At 52.2% G+C, this 18,114-nt stretch overlaps 9 protein-coding genes across 9 annotated transcripts; 3 read left to right on the top strand and 6 right to left on the bottom strand.

Annotated features, from left to right (window-relative positions):
• Nucleotides 1-5: 5 nt before the first annotated feature.
• Nucleotides 6-1,848, bottom strand: BP01DRAFT_391036 (putative eukaryotic translation initiation factor 3 subunit EifCh). The gene is made up of 3 exons (XM_025578044.1): nt 1,791-1,848; nt 1,117-1,726; nt 6-1,060 (listed from the first exon to the last, which is right to left on the bottom strand). The coding sequence occupies exons 2-3, from the start codon at nt 1,578-1,580 to the stop codon at nt 481-483; spliced, it is 1,044 nt and encodes a 347-aa protein (XP_025432177.1). The 5' UTR covers nt 1,581-1,726; nt 1,791-1,848; the 3' UTR covers nt 6-480.
• A 521-nt stretch (nt 1,849-2,369) lies between these two features.
• On the top strand, nt 2,370-3,434 carry BP01DRAFT_294566 (arylformamidase; the record flags this gene model as incomplete). The annotated part of the gene is made up of 2 exons (XM_025571779.1): nt 2,370-2,467; nt 2,606-3,434. 2 exons carry the CDS (start codon nt 2,370-2,372, stop codon nt 3,432-3,434), a joined length of 927 nt encoding a protein of 308 aa, XP_025432176.1.
• A 272-nt stretch (nt 3,435-3,706) lies between these two features.
• On the bottom strand, nt 3,707-5,527 carry BP01DRAFT_25547 (casein kinase II subunit beta family protein). The gene is made up of 3 exons (XM_025571290.1): nt 5,202-5,527; nt 4,601-4,846; nt 3,707-4,548 (listed from the first exon to the last, which is right to left on the bottom strand). The coding sequence occupies exons 1-3, from the start codon at nt 5,256-5,258 to the stop codon at nt 4,060-4,062; spliced, it is 792 nt and encodes a 263-aa protein (XP_025432175.1). The 5' UTR covers nt 5,259-5,527; the 3' UTR covers nt 3,707-4,059.
• Nucleotides 5,528-6,400: 873 nt separating this feature from the next.
• BP01DRAFT_294613 (uncharacterized protein) lies at nt 6,401-7,825 on the bottom strand (the record flags this gene model as incomplete). Its single annotated transcript, XM_025571782.1, has 2 exons — nt 6,401-7,715; nt 7,773-7,825. The coding sequence occupies 2 exons, from the start codon at nt 7,823-7,825 to the stop codon at nt 6,401-6,403; spliced, it is 1,368 nt and encodes a 455-aa protein (XP_025432174.1).
• A 423-nt stretch (nt 7,826-8,248) lies between these two features.
• gcy1 (putative glycerol dehydrogenase Gcy1) lies at nt 8,249-9,595 on the bottom strand. Its single transcript, XM_025571289.1, has 4 exons — nt 9,484-9,595; nt 9,294-9,422; nt 8,986-9,234; nt 8,249-8,919 (listed from the first exon to the last, which is right to left on the bottom strand). The coding sequence occupies exons 1-4, from the start codon at nt 9,504-9,506 to the stop codon at nt 8,424-8,426; spliced, it is 897 nt and encodes a 298-aa protein (XP_025432173.1). The 5' UTR covers nt 9,507-9,595; the 3' UTR covers nt 8,249-8,423.
• An 830-nt stretch (nt 9,596-10,425) lies between these two features.
• BP01DRAFT_317197 (PSME3-interacting protein) lies at nt 10,426-11,948 on the top strand. The gene is made up of 2 exons (XM_025572606.1): nt 10,426-10,793; nt 10,895-11,948. The coding sequence occupies exons 1-2, from the start codon at nt 10,628-10,630 to the stop codon at nt 11,479-11,481; spliced, it is 753 nt and encodes a 250-aa protein (XP_025432172.1). The 5' UTR covers nt 10,426-10,627; the 3' UTR covers nt 11,482-11,948.
• Nucleotides 11,949-12,254: 306 nt separating this feature from the next.
• Nucleotides 12,255-14,336, bottom strand: BP01DRAFT_338616 (sugar porter family MFS transporter). Its single transcript, XM_025573329.1, has 7 exons — nt 14,205-14,336; nt 14,094-14,139; nt 13,954-14,029; nt 13,711-13,902; nt 13,411-13,654; nt 13,092-13,348; nt 12,255-13,021 (listed from the first exon to the last, which is right to left on the bottom strand). Exons 1-7 carry the CDS (start codon nt 14,229-14,231, stop codon nt 12,349-12,351), a joined length of 1,515 nt encoding a protein of 504 aa, XP_025432171.1. The 5' UTR covers nt 14,232-14,336; the 3' UTR covers nt 12,255-12,348.
• A 310-nt stretch (nt 14,337-14,646) lies between these two features.
• On the top strand, nt 14,647-17,231 carry BP01DRAFT_25164 (alpha-N-arabinofuranosidase). The gene is made up of 7 exons (XM_025571288.1): nt 14,647-15,142; nt 15,203-15,397; nt 15,547-15,659; nt 15,713-15,727; nt 15,792-15,880; nt 15,931-16,030; nt 16,080-17,231. The coding sequence occupies exons 1-7, from the start codon at nt 15,036-15,038 to the stop codon at nt 16,976-16,978; spliced, it is 1,518 nt and encodes a 505-aa protein (XP_025432170.1). The 5' UTR covers nt 14,647-15,035; the 3' UTR covers nt 16,979-17,231.
• On the bottom strand, nt 17,032-17,700 carry BP01DRAFT_391028 (uncharacterized protein; the record flags this gene model as incomplete). Its single annotated transcript, XM_025578043.1, has 3 exons — nt 17,032-17,257; nt 17,350-17,432; nt 17,590-17,700. The coding sequence occupies 3 exons, from the start codon at nt 17,698-17,700 to the stop codon at nt 17,203-17,205; spliced, it is 249 nt and encodes an 82-aa protein (XP_025432169.1). The 3' UTR covers nt 17,032-17,202.
• Between the last annotated feature and the right edge of the window lie 414 nt (nt 17,701-18,114).

Below are 18,114 nucleotides of genomic sequence, written 5' to 3'. Positions count from 1 at the left end.
ATCCAGAATAAATCAAGCAATCGTCATTGTAACTTATCGATCCTTATCTAATCGTTATCGGCAGCAAAGGTATCAAACGATGAGGTCATCAAAGCCACGTGCACTCGGCTAGCCCTAACAACTTTTTAGGGCAGCGCCATGCCGAAAGCGGCCAACCCCAAAACCCGACCTGGGGAAACGCAGAGACAAGCACCAAAAGCAGGACGGGGGGGAAGCGGGCGAGAGGGAAACACCCATAAACAAAACAAATAAAACCTATATAGATTGAAAGCAGAATCTCCCCAAAGTCATATCCCGTAACTCTATTCGTCACTGGATTAAGAAACAACCAGGAGACATATTAACAGTCAGATACAGAATTTTCCCGTCCTACGCCGTAAGGTCATGCATGCGATATTCGGAATCCCCACAGTTGTGAGACAAATCATGAAAGGAAAGTTTGGCCTCTTCATTCTCGCGTTCTCTAAGCATTCCTCCGCTCTATTTGGCGGTCTCTCCCGGCAGCAGGTTACCCTTGACAGCGAACATCTTGCCCGTCGTGGAAGCGACGAAGCTGTCCACCTGGCGGGCGTACTGCTCGACCTGCCGGCTGTTCAGCATGCTGTCCAGACGGCTGGGCTCCTGAGGGAGCTTGAACAGCCGCTGCCACTCGTCCTCGGGAAGGAGGGGCTGCTTAAGAGTCGCACGGTTGGCGTTCTCGGTCTTGCGCTTGTTTTGCCAGGCGGTGATCTTGGCCTGCTCACGGGCAAGCGAGCGCTGATAGTACTGAAAGTTGTTGGTCTCGGTGTGGTGGACCTCGATGCTGTCGAGCAGGAGGTCGCAGTTCTTCTCCAAGAAAGGATCGATGCTGAGGGAGAGGTTGTCGAAGTTGGGTGCCAGGACGGACGACTTGGCGAGGGGTCCGGACTCGAGAGCCGACAGAGAGGCGGGGAGATCTGTGGGGGCCGACTCGATGGGGGACTGGAGCTGGTGGATGAAAGAGGTGATCAAGTGCGAGTTGTGGATTTCAACGGGAAGTTCAACGAAGATGTCCTGGTATCTAAGGTTGGACTTTTGAAGCCTAGTAAAAGATTAGCCATGAGGCCCCTCTCGCAGTGAACAAAGCTGGAAACTCACTCCTCGGAGGTGAACTTGTTCTCCTTGAAAGCGGTCATGAACTTGGGCGACAGGCGGAAAGCACGCAGGCTGAGACTACCCTGGGCGCTGCGGCTGACATCGTGCACAAGGGCGACTGTGCGCTCGTTCATCTCCTTCTGGTAGAAGAACTGGTTCTCGATCACGTTCATGTTGACGAAGTTGCCCATGTTGGCGCTAGTGTACCATCCGACGTTCTGGGCGTCAACGTTGACTTCGCGAAGCATACGGACCATCTCGGCCTGGTAGACAGCGTTGGCCTTCGCACGAGGAGCAGCCGCGGCGGGGTTGGGAGCGGCATTGTCGAAGTGCGACTCGGCGGGCATCTCGACGACGGGGAAGGGGAAAGAGTTTGTGATCTCCAGGATACCGTTGACATCCATACCAACGATCGAACCGGTCGCAGTCGTGGGGAAGGATTGCGAGCCATGCTTGATGATTTTCATCACCACCTAAAGGTGAAGACCATAAGTATCATGGGCTAAAAGGGACCGGGCTTCCAAAGGCGGGGGGTCGCTAGGTGGTGAGGAAGATTTTCAGGGTAGTGCATACCAAAGCCTCGACCTTGACGGCCGTGAGAGGAACTTCTTTCCTGTTCGAGGACAAAGATTAGCCATGATTTCATAGTCGGCATTGACATCTCCGAGTGCACTTACTCCGCCATTTTGTGAATGCAGCAGCCCAGAGTATACGTAGATAGACAGCGACGATGGGTTGAACGGCGGCGATGTGATTTGTGTGGATGCACGGAATTCAGCATTTGCTGCCACCGCCTAACTCCCAATGAGGCTAGCGTGCCAAGCCCCATACGGACAGTCAGCGTTGCTGCCCGTTTGGGCAATGCGCGATCTGCGCCTCTGACTGAAGAACAACCACGTACTCAAAGGATGCTTGCTGCCCACTCGATGCAACTCTCAGCGATTTCGGAACTTGGTGGTCTCATGTCAGGCCTAACATCCCATCCATCAAGTCCAGCATCATGATGAAAACCAGGACCTGAACCATATCTCCAGTGCTTGGGTTGCGATAAGCCCAATGCCACTTTGCTCCACAAACCCACGCCACGCTAACCAGAACTCAGCAGCAGCACTTCCATCATCATGACTCCGTTTACTGATACTGATACTGGCCCGGCAATTTCTCTTTCTTCTCCAGTTTCCTCTCCCAATCATCTTCCTTCTCAATCTTCGCTAATGTCTATCGAGTCTAACCTCCTCACAAACGATCAATTCCCCATGATCCCTGAAACCTTTTCCTACGGAACCAACCATGTCCTCCAAACCGTCACGGTAACCACCTATTCGGCTCTCCCCGACCAAGGCTATTGGGTAATGTATGTTCCACCCACATCTTGATATCTATAAACACTTACACCACACACACCCCGTTTTCTTGCTACGCCCATCCTGACTCAAACAAACCTCCTCCACATCGATAAAACACCCACTAACAACCTCATCAAATACCACAGCTGCATCCACGGCGGAGCCTGGCGCGACCCCATCCAAACAGCCCTCACCTACCTCACCCCGGCCGCCTCAATTCTCACAGCCTCTGAACCCTACTCCTCGACGACATGCACTCACCTCGCCGGCTTCGCCTCCATCGACTACCGCCTCAGCGCGCACCCTGACCACCCGCAGGACCGGAACATCACCAGCCCCAAGGAATACCGCGACGCCGTGCACCCGGACCACCTGTCAGATGTGCAGGCTGCGCTGGCATTCCTGCAGCGCAAGTACGGCTTCGGGGACCGCTACATCCTTGTCGGACATAGCGCCGGCGCGACGTTGGCGTTCCAGTCGGTGATGGGGCGGTTTCGCGGGAGCGGGAGCAGCAGCGTCGGCGAGGGGGGATCGGTTGCGATGGGTCCCCAGGCGATCCTGGGGATGGCGGGAATATATGATCTGAGACTCTTGCGGGACGATCATGAGACTATCACGGCGTATCAGCAGTTTATCGAGGGGGCGTTTGGGAGCGATGAGGCGCTGTGGGATGAAGTTTCCCCGGCCACAATGGTACGGGATCCACAGGATGGGCTGGTAGGCGGGTGGACGGCGGGCCGGTTGGCGGTGTTGGCGCATTCGGCGGAGGATGAGCTGGTGAATCCGCGTCAGCAAGAGGTCATGGGCGAGGCTCTGAAGTCCTGGGTTGAGGCGTCGGCGGCGTCTGGCACAGGCCCGAGGAGGGTGGAATTGCTGCCCATCAATGGTGCGCATGACGATCCTTGGGACAAGGGAAAGGAGCTGGCGCGGGCCATTGCCTTCACGCTCGAGAAGCTGCTGGAGCTGCAGGGATGAGGGCGGAGGTAGGGATATACATACCAAGGAGCTAGCTACATATACGACTTTATAGACTCATGTTGGAATGCATTCACGGCCTGACTTTAGCGTCACTTCAAACCACATTCGCACCCAAAACATCAGGAATGGATGGTACGACCTCGTTCTGGAGCAACGCAGTCCGTCATATATCCAGTAGACCAGGAAACGCAGATGCCATGAGGCTCAACCAAGCCACATCAAATGTATATCCTGAAAGCCCGTTGGCCGGAAAAGAGAAACTAGTTCACATCACAAGAAAATAAAAATAGACCCGCCATCTCCGGAAGACTTCCAACGCCACCAGTGTTCGTAATCATCAATGCAAAGCAGAAAGATATAAGCGAGAAGAAAAAGCATCCCCTTGGTCACATTCCTGCCATTCTCAGAAACCAGTAACATAAGGGAGGATGTGAGTGAAAGGGCGGGGTAAGCAAAAAGCAAAACGGGACCAACCCCTCGAGATGCATGTGGGTGGGTTAGAGAAAGGATGTAATGCAATTGGAATATATGGTAATTGAAAGAACAACGCCATTTTCAGGGGCGAAAAGAGGTGCATCCAGATATAATGAGAAGAGATGAAGAGAAAGGGAATTGCATGGTTTTAGTTGCCTAGGTCCATGCGGGCCGAAGCAGCGTCACCGATGACCTTCTCTTCTCTAGCATCCGAGAGCGGCTCATCATCGTCTTCCAAGTCGTCTTCACTCTCATCTTCTATGTATTTGACCTCTACTCCGACATCGCGAAGACTCGTCTTCATGTCTTCACGATACTGATCCTGCCAGCGAGCCAGGGCGGCGCTGGCGTGCACCTTGAACCCGAACACGCGGGGCTCATAGCGACGGATGCTTTTCTCCGGCATCAGCGCTGGATACACCTGGAAAAGCATGCTGTGGAAGGAGGTGCCGAAGTAGGCTCCGTCAATGGAGGCGTGGCGGGACGACTTGGGGTGGTAGATGTCTTCGCATCTGGCGCAGTAGAGCCGGACGGTGCTCATGCTGGGAGTGTCATGCTGACCCATCGGCAAGAGAGGGTGTCCCTCGCACATGACTCGGGGACATTTGCCAAAATCGCCGCGCTTGAGCTTGTCAACCTATTTCGAAGTGGTTAGAGACGGTAGCGGATTCTCATCTTCAGTGCCTTACCATCTTGGCGAGTCCGCGAGTGGTGACGATGTATCTCGCATGCACCAGGCCGTAGAGATGGCGTGCTGACTTTTCGATCTGCTCACGGAGATCGTCGTCTGCGTCGAGATCAAAGACATCCGTCACTAGGTCCAGGGCGTACTGATAGTAAGCGACTTCGGTGTTCAGGCCGGTCAAGTTGAAGCGGTCGGTAAGGTAGTCCTCGTCGATCTCGCAAAAGTATTCATTGCCACGAGAAGAGATGAACTATGCAATGCGAATTAGTGCGGGTTCACAACGGTTTGTTGTTATAAACGAGGATGGCGTTGCGCAAAGCAGAGCTAGAGGTCATGATAAAGAGCTTTGATGCAGAAAGTTGCAAGCACTGGATCCCATGCCGTAGGCAAAAAGTCCGCTGCGACTGACACGCCCGCAAGGGCGAAGACAGCATTGACTAAAAGGCATAGCATTTCAACAACTGACGATACCGGCTATACAACTTAACAGGTATTGCCTTCTCCAAGTACACCATGAATTTATTCACATTGACCAGCCAACCAGCCGCCATTCAAAAGCCCACAGTCAAGAGCAGAGTGAGGGACAGCATTTGGGGGCTCCTTACCCAATCTCTCCAGTAGCTGGTGTAGTCACTATCAGTCTCACTGTTGAAGTCCTCCATATTGTCTGGGTGACGGCGAATCGATAGGGGTAGGATGAGGTATTATGTTTTCTTCGTAGCGGTTGCGTTGAGACCCGGTTGGACGACTCCAGCACAGGAGAGCCCCCAGAACTGTACCGGCTGAATCTCACTTCGCTTCAAATCATGCAAGAGCCTGGCAAGTCCGAAGAGGGGAAGGCGGGGGAGGGGTGAGAATGCAGAGGCAATGAATGAGCTTCCAGGTCACGATAGTTGCAGTGTGTGACTTCCGAGTCTCCATGCCGCTGGACTGTTATCAGTGGATCGGATCGCCCTCCTTCAAGCTTAGCGCGGGGTTGGCGGTGGTCTTTGGTCTGGTCCTATCTCACCGCCTTGGCTACTCTTTCTCATTTCTATACCAGTGCATTCGATAACTTGGAAGGTGCTTTCTATCGCACATGTCCTTGGATTATCTTTGAACAAAGGCCTTGGTGCTTGAGATTCTCCAGCATAATTGAATAGTGGTCATCGAGGTCCCATTGGCTGATAAGAAAGCTCAGGTCTACAGTTTCAGTACTACCTGCAGGATAAATGACGGCAATTTTTGAATTGGAACTCAATACTAGCCTTGGTCAATAAGGTAGCAGCTACACGAAATACGCCTACGCCGACCTTATTTGCCAAGCAACGAGAGTGAGGCAACGACATCAAGGGAGAAACTACTTGGAACCAAGGACCAGCTTTATAGAGCTGATGCTCGCTGAATGGTTTGCCACTAATGGCTGCGGTGGAGGCAGGATTTAGGGAGCTCGATGCATTGGATGCCCCAGGTCATTACTGGCGTCTCGGTTTCTTGATGGGAACTTCATGACGCATGTCAGTCTTGCGGCCTGAACTCCATTGGTGATGGACTTAAGCACATCTTACATCTTTTGCACTGACGATTGCAAGGGAACGCAGAATCTTGAGTAAATGAGATATAGACCGGTAAATTCAATTTATTACATTCAGGTAACAATAGTGGTATATATGTTGATATGTTTAGATGAGCCTTGCTCATAGGATAGATGGCTAGGGAATCCGGCCTGCCTGGGCAAACTCGCGGTTCACCGAGTGCCTGATCAAAAAGCAATACATAAGAAACCGAAAAATGGTGCCAGCATGTACAAAAACGAATGTGTGCTTCAACGTCGCGCAACCTTGTCGCATTCAGCAATGAACTTGCGGATTCCGTCGGAACCGTCGTACTCCGAAGCAGTAGCGGGGATTCCACTGCTCAACGTCTCGGGGAAGTAGGCATGGTCTCCAAGCTCGCTCACATTGATGCTGGAATATCCCGAAAGGGGCGACGCCCAAGGATTCTCAGCAAACATGGTCACGTCTTCGAAGCTGATCTGGTTAGAAGGCTGTCTGTGTACACTAGGCGCCACATTGCTACTCCCCGATGGGGACATCATGGCATGCCAATCAACTTCTTCAGGAGCATAAGATTTCACAGACTGAGGCTTGTAGAAGTACTCGTCCACCTGCGGCGACGCTGGGATGCTGGGAGCAAAGGGAAACAGTAGAGCAAGATCAGCACCCGTACGCAAGTCGAAGTCCTCATCTTGCATGACCTTTCCTCGTTGAATGCCTGCTTCATCACAGAGCCGTTCAACAGTTTCAGCATCGCATCCCGGAAACCGTACCCTGATCGTGGACCGGTCGTGAAGTTCGACGGGCATATCACCCAAAGTTTTCAAGCGCTTGAGGTCATTGAGGACGACAGCGAAGTCCTTGAGAGCCCGGGCGAAGTCACCAGACAACAAGTCCAGGAGGCCATCCGAGTTGATTGTCTGATCATTGCAGGCGCTAGTGGCAACCGAATTCTTCTGCAAGCCGAAGGCAGTGATGGTTGGGGAGATCTGGAAATCGATGAAAGATCCGGGAGCAGTGTGGGGAATGCCGGCCATTTTGCGCTCAGCCTCGTCCTGAAGCTTGCTCACGGCCTTGTACTGCTTGTTTCCCGTGAGGGGATCGACCCCATCAAATCGAGCCTTCTGCCCGGAGAGAAAGAACGCACGGACGCCCATTGACACATTGTTGATAACCTGAGCTGGTGCAGCAGGCCCATGCGAGAAGTACCGGGCACCACCAATGCGGCCGGCACCAATTGTATAACCTCCAGCCGTGCGGCCCAAAGTGCCACCGGTCAAGTTCGGGCGCAGTGCTGACGCGAATGGCGCCCGGGTAGTCAATCGGCTCACATTCGAGGCAATGGACGATACCTTCGTTGCCGCAGTGCGGTCTGTCTGGAGACCACTGCGGATATAGGAGACGAAGGAACGCGCCGCACGAGTGGAGAATTGACGACTACGGGCCTGACGAATAGCAGCCGCTCGGTTGATCGGTTGTCTGTGAGCGACCCGTATGTATTCCGGCTGAAGGCGCAGCGGGCCCTGGGCAACTTGATCGGGAAATTTCGATCTTAATGTTTTGCAGGCCTTGTCATAGGCAGACCTAGTTTGGAAATTAGCAGATAACACTTATTGTATAGCTATGTGGCAAATGACTCACCTGGCTGCTCTCCAAACCTTGGGGAGCAGCAGGTGCCCGTTAGAAGGCGGCATCCTAACTGCAATGAGGAAAGAGACTTATGAACAGAGTGACGATGGGGAGACCATCTCCTGATGAGTGAAGGAAGAAAGGAGATCAGGAAACAGAACGGGGGAGAAGATGAGCTGATGACGAGGGAAGGCCGGATGCCGAGTGGCGGTGCTGCATGTGACCTGAAACCACGTGCCTTTAAGGGGATGATTCGATGTGGCAATTCTGTCAACATCATCTTGCCCCTTGTGGAAACGCATTGTGTTAACATTTATTGAACTGTTGTAACTCTGCTTCCATCTTCCACCACCTCAGGAACACAATGGATTGCGGTCATCGTCACTGGACCGTAGGAAAGCGCATCCGGATCGCATCGGCCCCGCCATTACCCCGCAAAAGTCTTTCGACATTTCATGGTCCTCGCACTTGGAGTTCTGTCTCAATATCAAATATTCCTTCGGACTTGGCGCAAAAGAAACTAAATTGAAATAGGGAGATGTAAAAGGCAATGGCATCCTACTGCCAGAGCAAAATCATGGTATCATGACTTCAAATTAACCAAACTTATCTATATTGAATTTACATTTTAGAAGTTCTTTTGTCTCGTGGCATGTCGGTTAGTCATTCATCATCGCCAAAGAACACCTTGATAGGGAGCCAGTCATCGCCGCAGACCTTGAAGCGATCCTTCAGGTTGTCCAGCTGGTTGACCTCCTCGTCGGTCAGGTCCCAGCCGTCGAGCTCGAAGTTGGCGTCGATGCGCTCCTTGCTAACCGACTTGGGGATAACACTCCAGCCCTTGTTCAGACCCCACACAAGCAGGACCTGCTGAGGAGTCTTGCCCTTCTTTTCGGCGATGTCCAACAGGGTCTTGTCCTTGTAAAGAGGAGAGTTGGTCGAGCCGAGGCAAGAGTAACCGGTGGAGTGGATGCCCTTCGAAGTGTTATATGCAACAAGCTTGGGCGAGGGGTTGTTTGGGTGCAACTCGATCTGGTTGACAGCGGGGACGATCTTGGTGCTAGGATCGTTCAAGAGCTTCTCCAGGTTCTTGATGCCGAAGTTGGAGACACCGATGTTACGGACCTTGCCGGTGGCTGGCAGCTTCTGCATTTCTTGCCTACATTTCCAAACTTGTCAGTATTCACTTAACCCAGTCGATTCAATCAGAGCGTGTATCACATACCAGGTCTTAATGAAGTCCCAGTCGGGAAGGTGCTTGGAAGTGTCGTTGGGGTCGGTCGCGCAAGGCCAGTGGACAAGGTAAAGATCGACATAGTCCACGCCGAGGCTCTTGAGAGAGGAATCAATGCCCTCGGCGACGCGGTGGTGCCAGGTATTGTTGAGCTTGGTCGTGATCCAAATCTCTTCGCGAGGGACACCAGAATCCTTGATACCCTGACCGACCTCAGCCTCGTTACCATAAGCGAGGGCACTATTTGCAGACTACCGTCAGTAGGAAAGAGGGGCGCAATTCTTGAAGCAGTCACTTACGTGTCGATATGGCGGTAACCCTTCAACAGGGCGTTCTTGACAGCCTCCCTAACTTGGTTGGGACCGCTCTGCCACGTACCCAAACCGACGGCGGGAATCTTATCACCCGTGTTGAGGGTGTAAGTCTTTCTGCACAACCAGAGGGTCAGTCAAGCGTAATGGGGAACTCTGGTGGGGCTAGCTGGCTTACTTGGTGTGCTCAAGTGTCGACATTGCGACTTGTGTGGATAATGTCTGGGGAAAAGAGGAATGGGAGGGGTGCGAATGTTTAGAGAAAAGAAGAATTGGAGGAGAGGAGAGTAAGAGAAGGTGCACACAAAACGGAGGTAGGTTGGATTTATAGGCGACGAGGAGGGATGGGGCTGAGGAGCTCAAAGAGCCGATAGACAATTATGATGAGGCAGGTCCATCCAGCACGCTATGCGCGGACCGATGACGATAGTCAGTCGGGATCGAGGGGTAGTAAACAGTACTGGTGGGGTCAATTCACTATCGATGGATCCCAGGGCCTTCTCTTCGCCTGGGCAACCTGCCCCAATTATCTCCAGTCGCAATCTGGACCCGAATCACGGCATGGCTATCTCGTTGCCAACTTGTCAGTCTGTTATCGCAGTTTATTAACCGCTCAGCAAGATGCTTACCCCGCGGTTGGGGGTGTCACAGAAGTAGTGCTGAAAGGGGCATCGACAGGGCACATTGAAGACTTGCTGTTTAATTTACCTGGTCGCAAACTTCAGACAAAACAAGCTTGGTTGTATACATAGATTACCTACTTTCTGGGTTTCCGGACTACGTACGGCTCATGCTTTCTGTGGTACTAGTAGTACACAACAATTAACCATTGAATAATGGAGTTGAAGTATGGATCAAATCAAAAGGAGCAGTGAATTTTGATCCTCTCCGGCTCATTGAATGATCAATCACCACATTCGGGTCGGCATGCAATTCAATTCCAGCTGCAGCTCGGCTTCATCGGAGTTTTGCCTAAACGCGCTTCTTCGCTTTTGGTGAGGCTCCGCTTCAGCTGGAGGCATCCAATCGCCATCGCGCGCCCTCACTCACCGCTCGATTCTGCCAGCCCACTGTGGCTCCCTCTCCCCAGTGGAACGTCGGTTGAAGCCGGCGCGGAAGATCACAACCCAAGGGTGGCTCGTTGACGCCAGCAAATTTCCAGCGCGTGAAAGGAAATCAGAATTGGCGAAATCGGCCAGATAGTACAGTTGGCATCGGGGACAATAGTTTGCGCTCTAGCCGCTCGTTCTCGCTTGATCATCAAGTTCTTTCTCCATTCATAGCCCGAAAGGGGATATTAATTGCTTGATACTTGTCTCAAGATGTCGTCTGGATTTGTGTCCGCGGGGACCGACCAAGAACCAGTCGAGCGCGATGACGATTGGCACCGCGTGCAGCAAGAGCTCGAGGAGGAACGCCGGCGCAAAGCGGAGCTAGGCAAGCAAGATGGCGGAAAGAGCTTGTTTGAAGTGCTGCAGCAAAACAAAAGTGAGTTATAGAATAACATCCGCCATTCCCTTCGCGGGACCTCAGGTCTGTGTGGACTCTCTGGGTTGACATGTTAGGATGATCTATCTTTGTCGGTACAGTGGCCAAGCAAGAAGCTTTCGAAGAGAAAATAAAGCTGAAGAATCAGTTCCGGTCGCTGGACGAAGACGAGGTCGAATTCCTGGATTCGATACTGGAATCGACGCGAGCGAAGGAGGCCGCTGTGAAGAGGGAAACTGCCGAAGGACTGGAGCTGTTCCGTCGCCAGCGGGAGGAAGCGGAAAAGACCCTGCTTGAAGATACATCTGCAGACGTCGTGCCGGCGGCGGAGGGAGAGGACTGGAAAATACCTGCGCGGAAGAGACGACGCGAGAAGAGCAAGGACCTTCTTGTCCCTGGAAAGAAACGCAAGTCATTGAGTGGCGACTCTGCCGTAAGCCCGACAGGCGAACAGGGACCTCAAACTCCTACTAAAGAGAAAGAGTCCCCTCCCGCAGAGAAAGCCCTTCCAACTGTTCCAGCTGTTCATCGAAGCACCGAAAGGGAAAAGGTATCGGGCGTCCCCGAGAGCAGTGCCAAATGTGCACAACCCGCGCAAAAGAGCACGAACACGGATCAAGAGACTCAGAAGCCAGCCGCAAAACCATTGTCCCTTGGTCTGGCTGGCTATAGTTCTGACTCGGAATAAACCCTGAAAGTTGCTGGGAGGTCCAATGAAGCCGTTTCGGTAGCCTGAACGACAGGAACTACCCGAATCATTTTGTGATGCCAGTCACAGCTTGCTTGCCTTTTGCGTTGCAACTTATACCCACAGGAATGCAGATAATGTTCTGTACAACAGCATCCATAGGAGTTCAAATCAGCAGGATTCGGAATGATTTAATGATATCTCAGGATACAGCGTCCGGAATAAGACATGTTTGGCGCGATTGAAGGCGGTCCACTCTGCGTGTGGTGTGTTTTGAGCCGGACTTATTCAAACAGTGACTACCTACCCAAGCCACTATGTGGAAAGGGCAATGGTGGACTCTGAAAGCATGGCCTCCAACTGGAAGGATAGATTTAATGTTAAGAGCAGTCGGCACTTCGACAATGCCTTGCCATTGCAGTACAGCCAAGTGACCGTCTCGAAAAGTACAGGGATCTAGATAGCTCAGTAAACAATTGACCATGTCAATAACCATCTGAAAACTTCCCTGTGCGCATAAGTTGTTCACACTTACGCTACAACTAATGTTTCAACCGTGGTGGTCATAGTTATCAGGTCTGGCTGATATAAGCATGAGATCTTGCGAACACTGGACCATGTGACTGTACTACAACCAGCGTCTACTCTTTCTTACTAACATCTTTTCCTTCTTCTCGGTAGATACAAAACACCTTTGATTCATGAGGTCGGTGACTATATCACGGGGTATTACTGGAAATCACTACATACTGCATCATGCTGACTATTATTCAGGCAGTTTACACGCTCCCTACCTCACTAGGACTTGTAGTCCTTTCATCAACCTACATTGAGGGGCCACCCCATGCGGAACCATTGTTCAAGATCCTACTCCTGAATCTCGGCGTGCGTGGCAAAAGCACCTCTCTTCTCCTCCTGCTCCTCAACACGACGCTCCAGATCGTGGGTGACATAGTCCTCCTTGCGCGTGCCAACGACAATCCAAGGCGAGTTGGAGAAAAGGTAGTTCATCTCCTCGAGAGGCAGCTTCTTGGTCTCCGGGAGGAGCAACCAGAAGAAGACAGCGTTGGTGAAGTTGCAGATGATGAAGAGGTAGTAGTACTTATAACGGACGCTCTCCATCGCGATAGGAGTGACTTGACCGATCATGGTGTTGAAGGCATACGACACCATACACGCCAGCGACACACCCTTGGAACGTGTGCGGGTGTCGAAGACTTCCGCGGGGATGATCCATGACAGAGGACCGCATGTGCAGGAGAAGGAGAAGTTGTACAGCCAGGTCATGATGATGAAGCCCCAGTGAGCGCCCGTGTTGTTGACCTCTGGAGGAAACCTGGCCAGCAGAGCACAGGCGATAATGAAGGTGACGCAGTTGCCCAGATTGCCGCCGATCAAGGTCCAACGCCGACCGAAACGATCGATGTACAGGATGCAGAGGAACTGGGCGATCAGGGCGATGATGGAGTTGATGGCCTGGTAGCGCAGGGTCTCGTCGCCAGAGATACCGATTTGCTCATAGATGGTCACTGAGTAGTACCTGTATAGATGCAAAGTGGTTAGCTTACTCAATCCTGTTCCCAAGTTGTAGTGTACTGGGCTGAACTTACTGGATTGCAGATACACCTGTCATCTGAACGGACGCCTGAATGGCACAGCAAAGAAAGAGACGGCGGAAGGAGGAACGTGATGTGAAGAGTTCCGTATAGGATTTAGCTTCATTCTCGTGCTCGTACTTGATGCTCTCTTGAATTTGCTGGTATTCTGCCCGCACCCATGCGTCATCTTCGTTACCGTGAGCGTGGAGCTGTGCCAGGGTCTTCAAACCAAGCTCGTGTTTTCCGTGGTCAATGAGCCAACGAGGAGACTAACGAATGGTAAGCGAGCTGAACAGTCGCAAACTGCCTAGGACAAGCTTAACGGTCTTACCTCAGGGAAGAACATGATGAGAAGGCCCAGACAAACCGCTGGTGCAATCTGCAGACCCAGGGGCAATTGCCATTGGGCGTCGTTGGTATCAGAGAAGCCAATGTATGTGCCATAGGAAATCCAAGCAGCGCACAGAGAGCCGACGCCGAGCATGAATTGTTGAAGAGCTGTCACCCGACCACGGATGTTGGGATGGCAAATCTCGGCCTGGTACAGGGGAATGATCATGGTAAGGAAACCGACTCTACAGACGACAGCCTGTTAGTGAATGCTCTTCTGTGCTTGCATCTTGAAACATACCCGAGACCAGCAAAGAATCTTCCGCTGTATAAGTACGCGATAGTCTGAGCACCTGTCTGGAGACCACCGCCAAGGCAGAAGATGATACACCCGATCGTGATAGTCCATCGTCGACCCAGTCTATCACCAGTGGGACCTGCGAATGCTGCACCGCAGAAGGCACCTGCAGTGAACATGGAAACAACAAGGCCTCTGAAAGATGATTAGTGACATGCAACTCACTTTGGCCATGGTAGAACTGACTGTTGAGTGCTGTCTGCTTCAAACTTGGAGATGAAAGAGCCACTGGCAATGACCTCGGCAATCACACCCAGATCGTCTGTATCATGCACATTAGCTTCGACACAGAGAATGAGGGTAAAACTGATGCCAACTATACATACATCCATAGAGGAAGGAGCCAAGAGAGGCAAAGACGCCGACCAGGAACTGTCAAGCACGCAGGCCGTTAACATCCCCAGCACCAGCCTGTCCAGGGTCTTCTATAGACTTACCTGGTACCATGCCGGAGAGAGACGCATGTTGAGAGGTTGGAATCTGCAATGATCTCAGTAAACCCAGTGGACTCGATCATTCGCTAGGGAAAGATCACAGATAAAGAAAATGCGGAGAATTCACCCCAGATTCAGGGTCCACGGGCTTTTAAGGACATCTGGGGATTGACAGCCACACAACCCACGTGTAGGCCCAGAATCTGGGGCATTTCCGAACTCGCCTCCTCCGTCGGGTCATGATCATGACATCGTGACTTTCCCAGTTCACGCAAAGGCCGGTGGAGGATTCATTGTGGTGCGTGGCTCCGGCATTGACCCATACCAAGACAGTGGTCCCTGCTGGACCAGCTTCAGCCTGCCCTAGATACGAGACTCATAAGTTCATGACACCTGCGGAGTCAATCGAATGAACATACCATGCATGACCTATTGCCATGTGTGGTCCGCTGCAGCCAAGCAACGCTTGGTGATAGCGGGATACCGTACATCTACTCCGCATTGCTGATTGACGGAAATTAGCCGTGGCGTAACCTCGGCTTCATCCTCCAAGACAATGGCGTCGAATGCGCTCGCTTGCACCCCTCCAGAGGCGACTTGACGGCCCATCGCTGGCTTGTCCTCGTCTGAGATCGGTCCAACTCCGGATCAGCCCCGCAGGGGATTTGCCCGATTCATCCTAACGGCCACCCTTTGCTTCAGCACATTAATATTAGCTGCCAGAATCTCTCTCTGTCATGTCGACAATCAATAGATCCCTTTTGTCCATTTCTTGCTCTCATACCAATCGGAATCGATTTTCCCTTTCCTGCCTTTTGTTTCCCTTTTCCCGCCATGACCACCTTCACGAAGCTTAATGACCAGGATGCGCCTAGTATTTCCATCCATCCAACAAGGCGCATTTCCAAGATCAACCCCAACATCTATGCGGGCTTCACAGAGTACGTTCAAAGCACTAGTTCGGATCCTGATCTTAGCACTACGACTAACGCTTCCGAAAGGCATATGGGTCGATGCATCTACGGGGGCATCTACGACCCGGGAAATAAGCTGTCAGATGAGAATGGTTTCAGAACGGATGTGATCGAGGCCCTGAAAGAGTTAAATATCCCTGTCGTCCGCTATCCCGGTGGCAACTTCATGGCCACATACCACTGGATCGATGGTGTTGGCCCGAGAGAGAACCGTCCGTCCAGGTATGCGGTGCTTCATTTCTTACCTTCCTATCATGCCCGTGTCTTGAACATATCTGCCTTTACTTGACCATACATCTGTTATGCTTTCATCTCTTTCGATCATCATTGTCATTGTCTCCATGTACTGATTACATTCTTGGTGTGCTCAGACCCGAACTGGCCTGGCTGGGCACAGAGACCAACCAATTCGGAACGGATGAGTTCATGAAGTGGTGTGAAGTTCTCGGAACTGAGCCTTATCTTTGTCTGAATTTTGGAACTGGTACGTAGTGAATTATCCTTTCGCGATGGAGAGCTTGACTAACACTTCGCCAGGTACTCTTGATGAAGGTAAATTGAATGATCATGGCCTCTAAACTTTTTGACTTGGGGTCTAGCTAACCTATCAGTATAGCCCTTGCTTGGGTGGAATACTGCAACGGCACCAGGGACACTTACTATGCCAATCTGCGCCGCAAGCATGGTCGTGAGGAGCCATACAACGTGAGGACAGTCGCGAGCCCCTTCATATTCCAATTCTAACCGGGACTCAGGTGAAATACTGGGCCCTTGGCAATGAGGTCTGGGGACCGTGGCAGGTTGAACAGATGACCCAGGAAGCATACGCCCACAAAGCGTATCAATGGGCCAAAGGTTAGCTTCCATCTACTTCATATATCAAAAGACTAACAAAGCCCTATAGCTCTCAAGCTCCTCGACCCTAGCCTGGTCCTGATCCTCTGCGGCCAGACCGGCTTTGCCTCGTGGGACCACTACACCCTGAAGCACTGTCTTCTGCCCGCTCACTCCGAGCTCTCGACCAGTGCCGTGCCCTTGATCGACATGCACAGTATTCACCTGTACACGACCTCAGACTCGCACCTTCCCAACGTGACGGCGCCGCTGGCGGGCGAGCGCGCCATCGAGATCACATCCTCGCTGATCGACCTGGCGATGATCGAAAATAACGTGCCGCCTTCGCAGCCGCGGCCGACCATCTGCTTCGACGAGTGGAACGTCTGGGACCCGATCCGCGCCGAGGGCAGCAAGGGCGCCGAGGAGTCGTACACGCTGTCGGACGCGCTGGCCGTGGCCGTGTGGCTGAACGTCTTCGTGCGCAAGAGCAAGGACGTCGGCATGGCGTGCATCGCGCAGAGCGTCAACGTCATCTCACCGCTGATGACCACCACGGACGGCATCACCAAGCAGACCACCTGGTGGCCGCTCTACCTCTTCTCAAAGTACATGCGCGGCTGGACCATCGGCACCCACCTGGCCAGCGCCACCTACGAGGGCGAAACCTCCCCCAAGTGGGTGCGCAGCGTCAAGGACACCCCCTGGCTGGACGTCAGCGCCACCCTCGGCGAGGACGGCTACGCCAACGTCGCCGTCGTCAACATCAGTGAGGACAAGGACCTCGAGACCCAGATCGACGGCCCCACTGGTCAGGTCGCCGTCTTCACCGTCACCGGCGACAACCTCGCCGTCAGCAACATGAACGGCAAGCAGGAGGTCGGCATTGCCGAGAGCACCTGGAATGCCTCGGGCTCCTACGTCTTTCCCAAGCACTCCCTGACCCTTCTGCGCTGGAAGGTTGAGTAAATCCTCTCCCCTACGAAACAGTTCGGGGAAGTCCACTACGTACGCAATCAGATAAAGAAACGGCCACATCATGACATTATCATATCCCTCATGCAACAAAAACTAGAAGTCATATTTACCATTCAGGGAATGCAAGAATCTTTCACCATCGTCTCTCACAATACAACATGAATCATTAGAAAGGAGTCATAATCATCAATCCATGTAAAATCCAACCCCACCACTTAACCGTAGTTCACATTGTGGACAGTCCCGTTCTCGTCAACATGGACGTTCAACCTACGGCAGCCAATCCCCAATCATCAGCACACCCTTACTGTATACACGGTACATCCTCGACAAAAGGGGGGGCATGATATCAATGCACATACCGATCAGGATTGTGGTCCATCGTCATGGCATCTCCGGGCTTGACGATCCGGTGGGTCTTGGGCAGATCTTGCTTCGCGAAGGACTGTATTGTTGACGGGGATGAGGTTAGCGATTAATTCATTGGTAAAGGACCATGTTTGGAAAGGTATGTTGAAGCCATAAGTAATAGAGATGCATCGAAAGATATATCATCCAAGCTCACATGAAACAATCGCGAAAAGAAGACAGGAAAAGCCTACATTCACATCACTCGACCCCTCCGTAACCGTCTTGCCCATCAACTTATTCGCCCACTCATCCTGGCTCGAACCGCCGCTGGTGTTGTTGATGCCGGGGACGACAAGGGGCATGATGGTCTGATGTTTGCGGTGGGTTGTAATGGGGGATATCTGTCTATCCGAGATATGTAGATATAGTCGATGTACGAGCGGGCTTCTGGTATATGTTTCTCACTGCGAGAGATGAATGTGGGTTGGATGAACAGGAGCGTAATTGATCAAGTTTTAAATATCTAGTTCTGGGAGGTGCTTATCTTCGATGACATCATTCGGATTATTGGCGGCGTGGCGTTGGCGTCACCTTGCAATCTGGGGTCGGGATGTAAGGGGAATAGATGGTGTGAAGTTCACGTGGCTTGTTCAACTTCTGTCTACTAAGTTGGTATGAAATATGTGTCGTACTGGCAGACAAGAGGTGCGTTGCTTGTTGCTATAACTATTGTTCCTACCTAGTATCTTGTGATGAATGAATTATATACGGAGTAT

This window comes from Aspergillus saccharolyticus (assembly GCF_003184585.1).
Source record: "Aspergillus saccharolyticus JOP 1030-1 unplaced genomic scaffold BP01scaffold_11, whole genome shotgun sequence".
Lineage (NCBI taxonomy): Eukaryota > Fungi > Ascomycota > Eurotiomycetes > Eurotiales > Aspergillaceae > Aspergillus > Aspergillus saccharolyticus.
The sequence above is the reverse complement of the archived record's forward strand: the minus strand, read 5'-3'. Positions and strand labels throughout refer to the sequence as shown.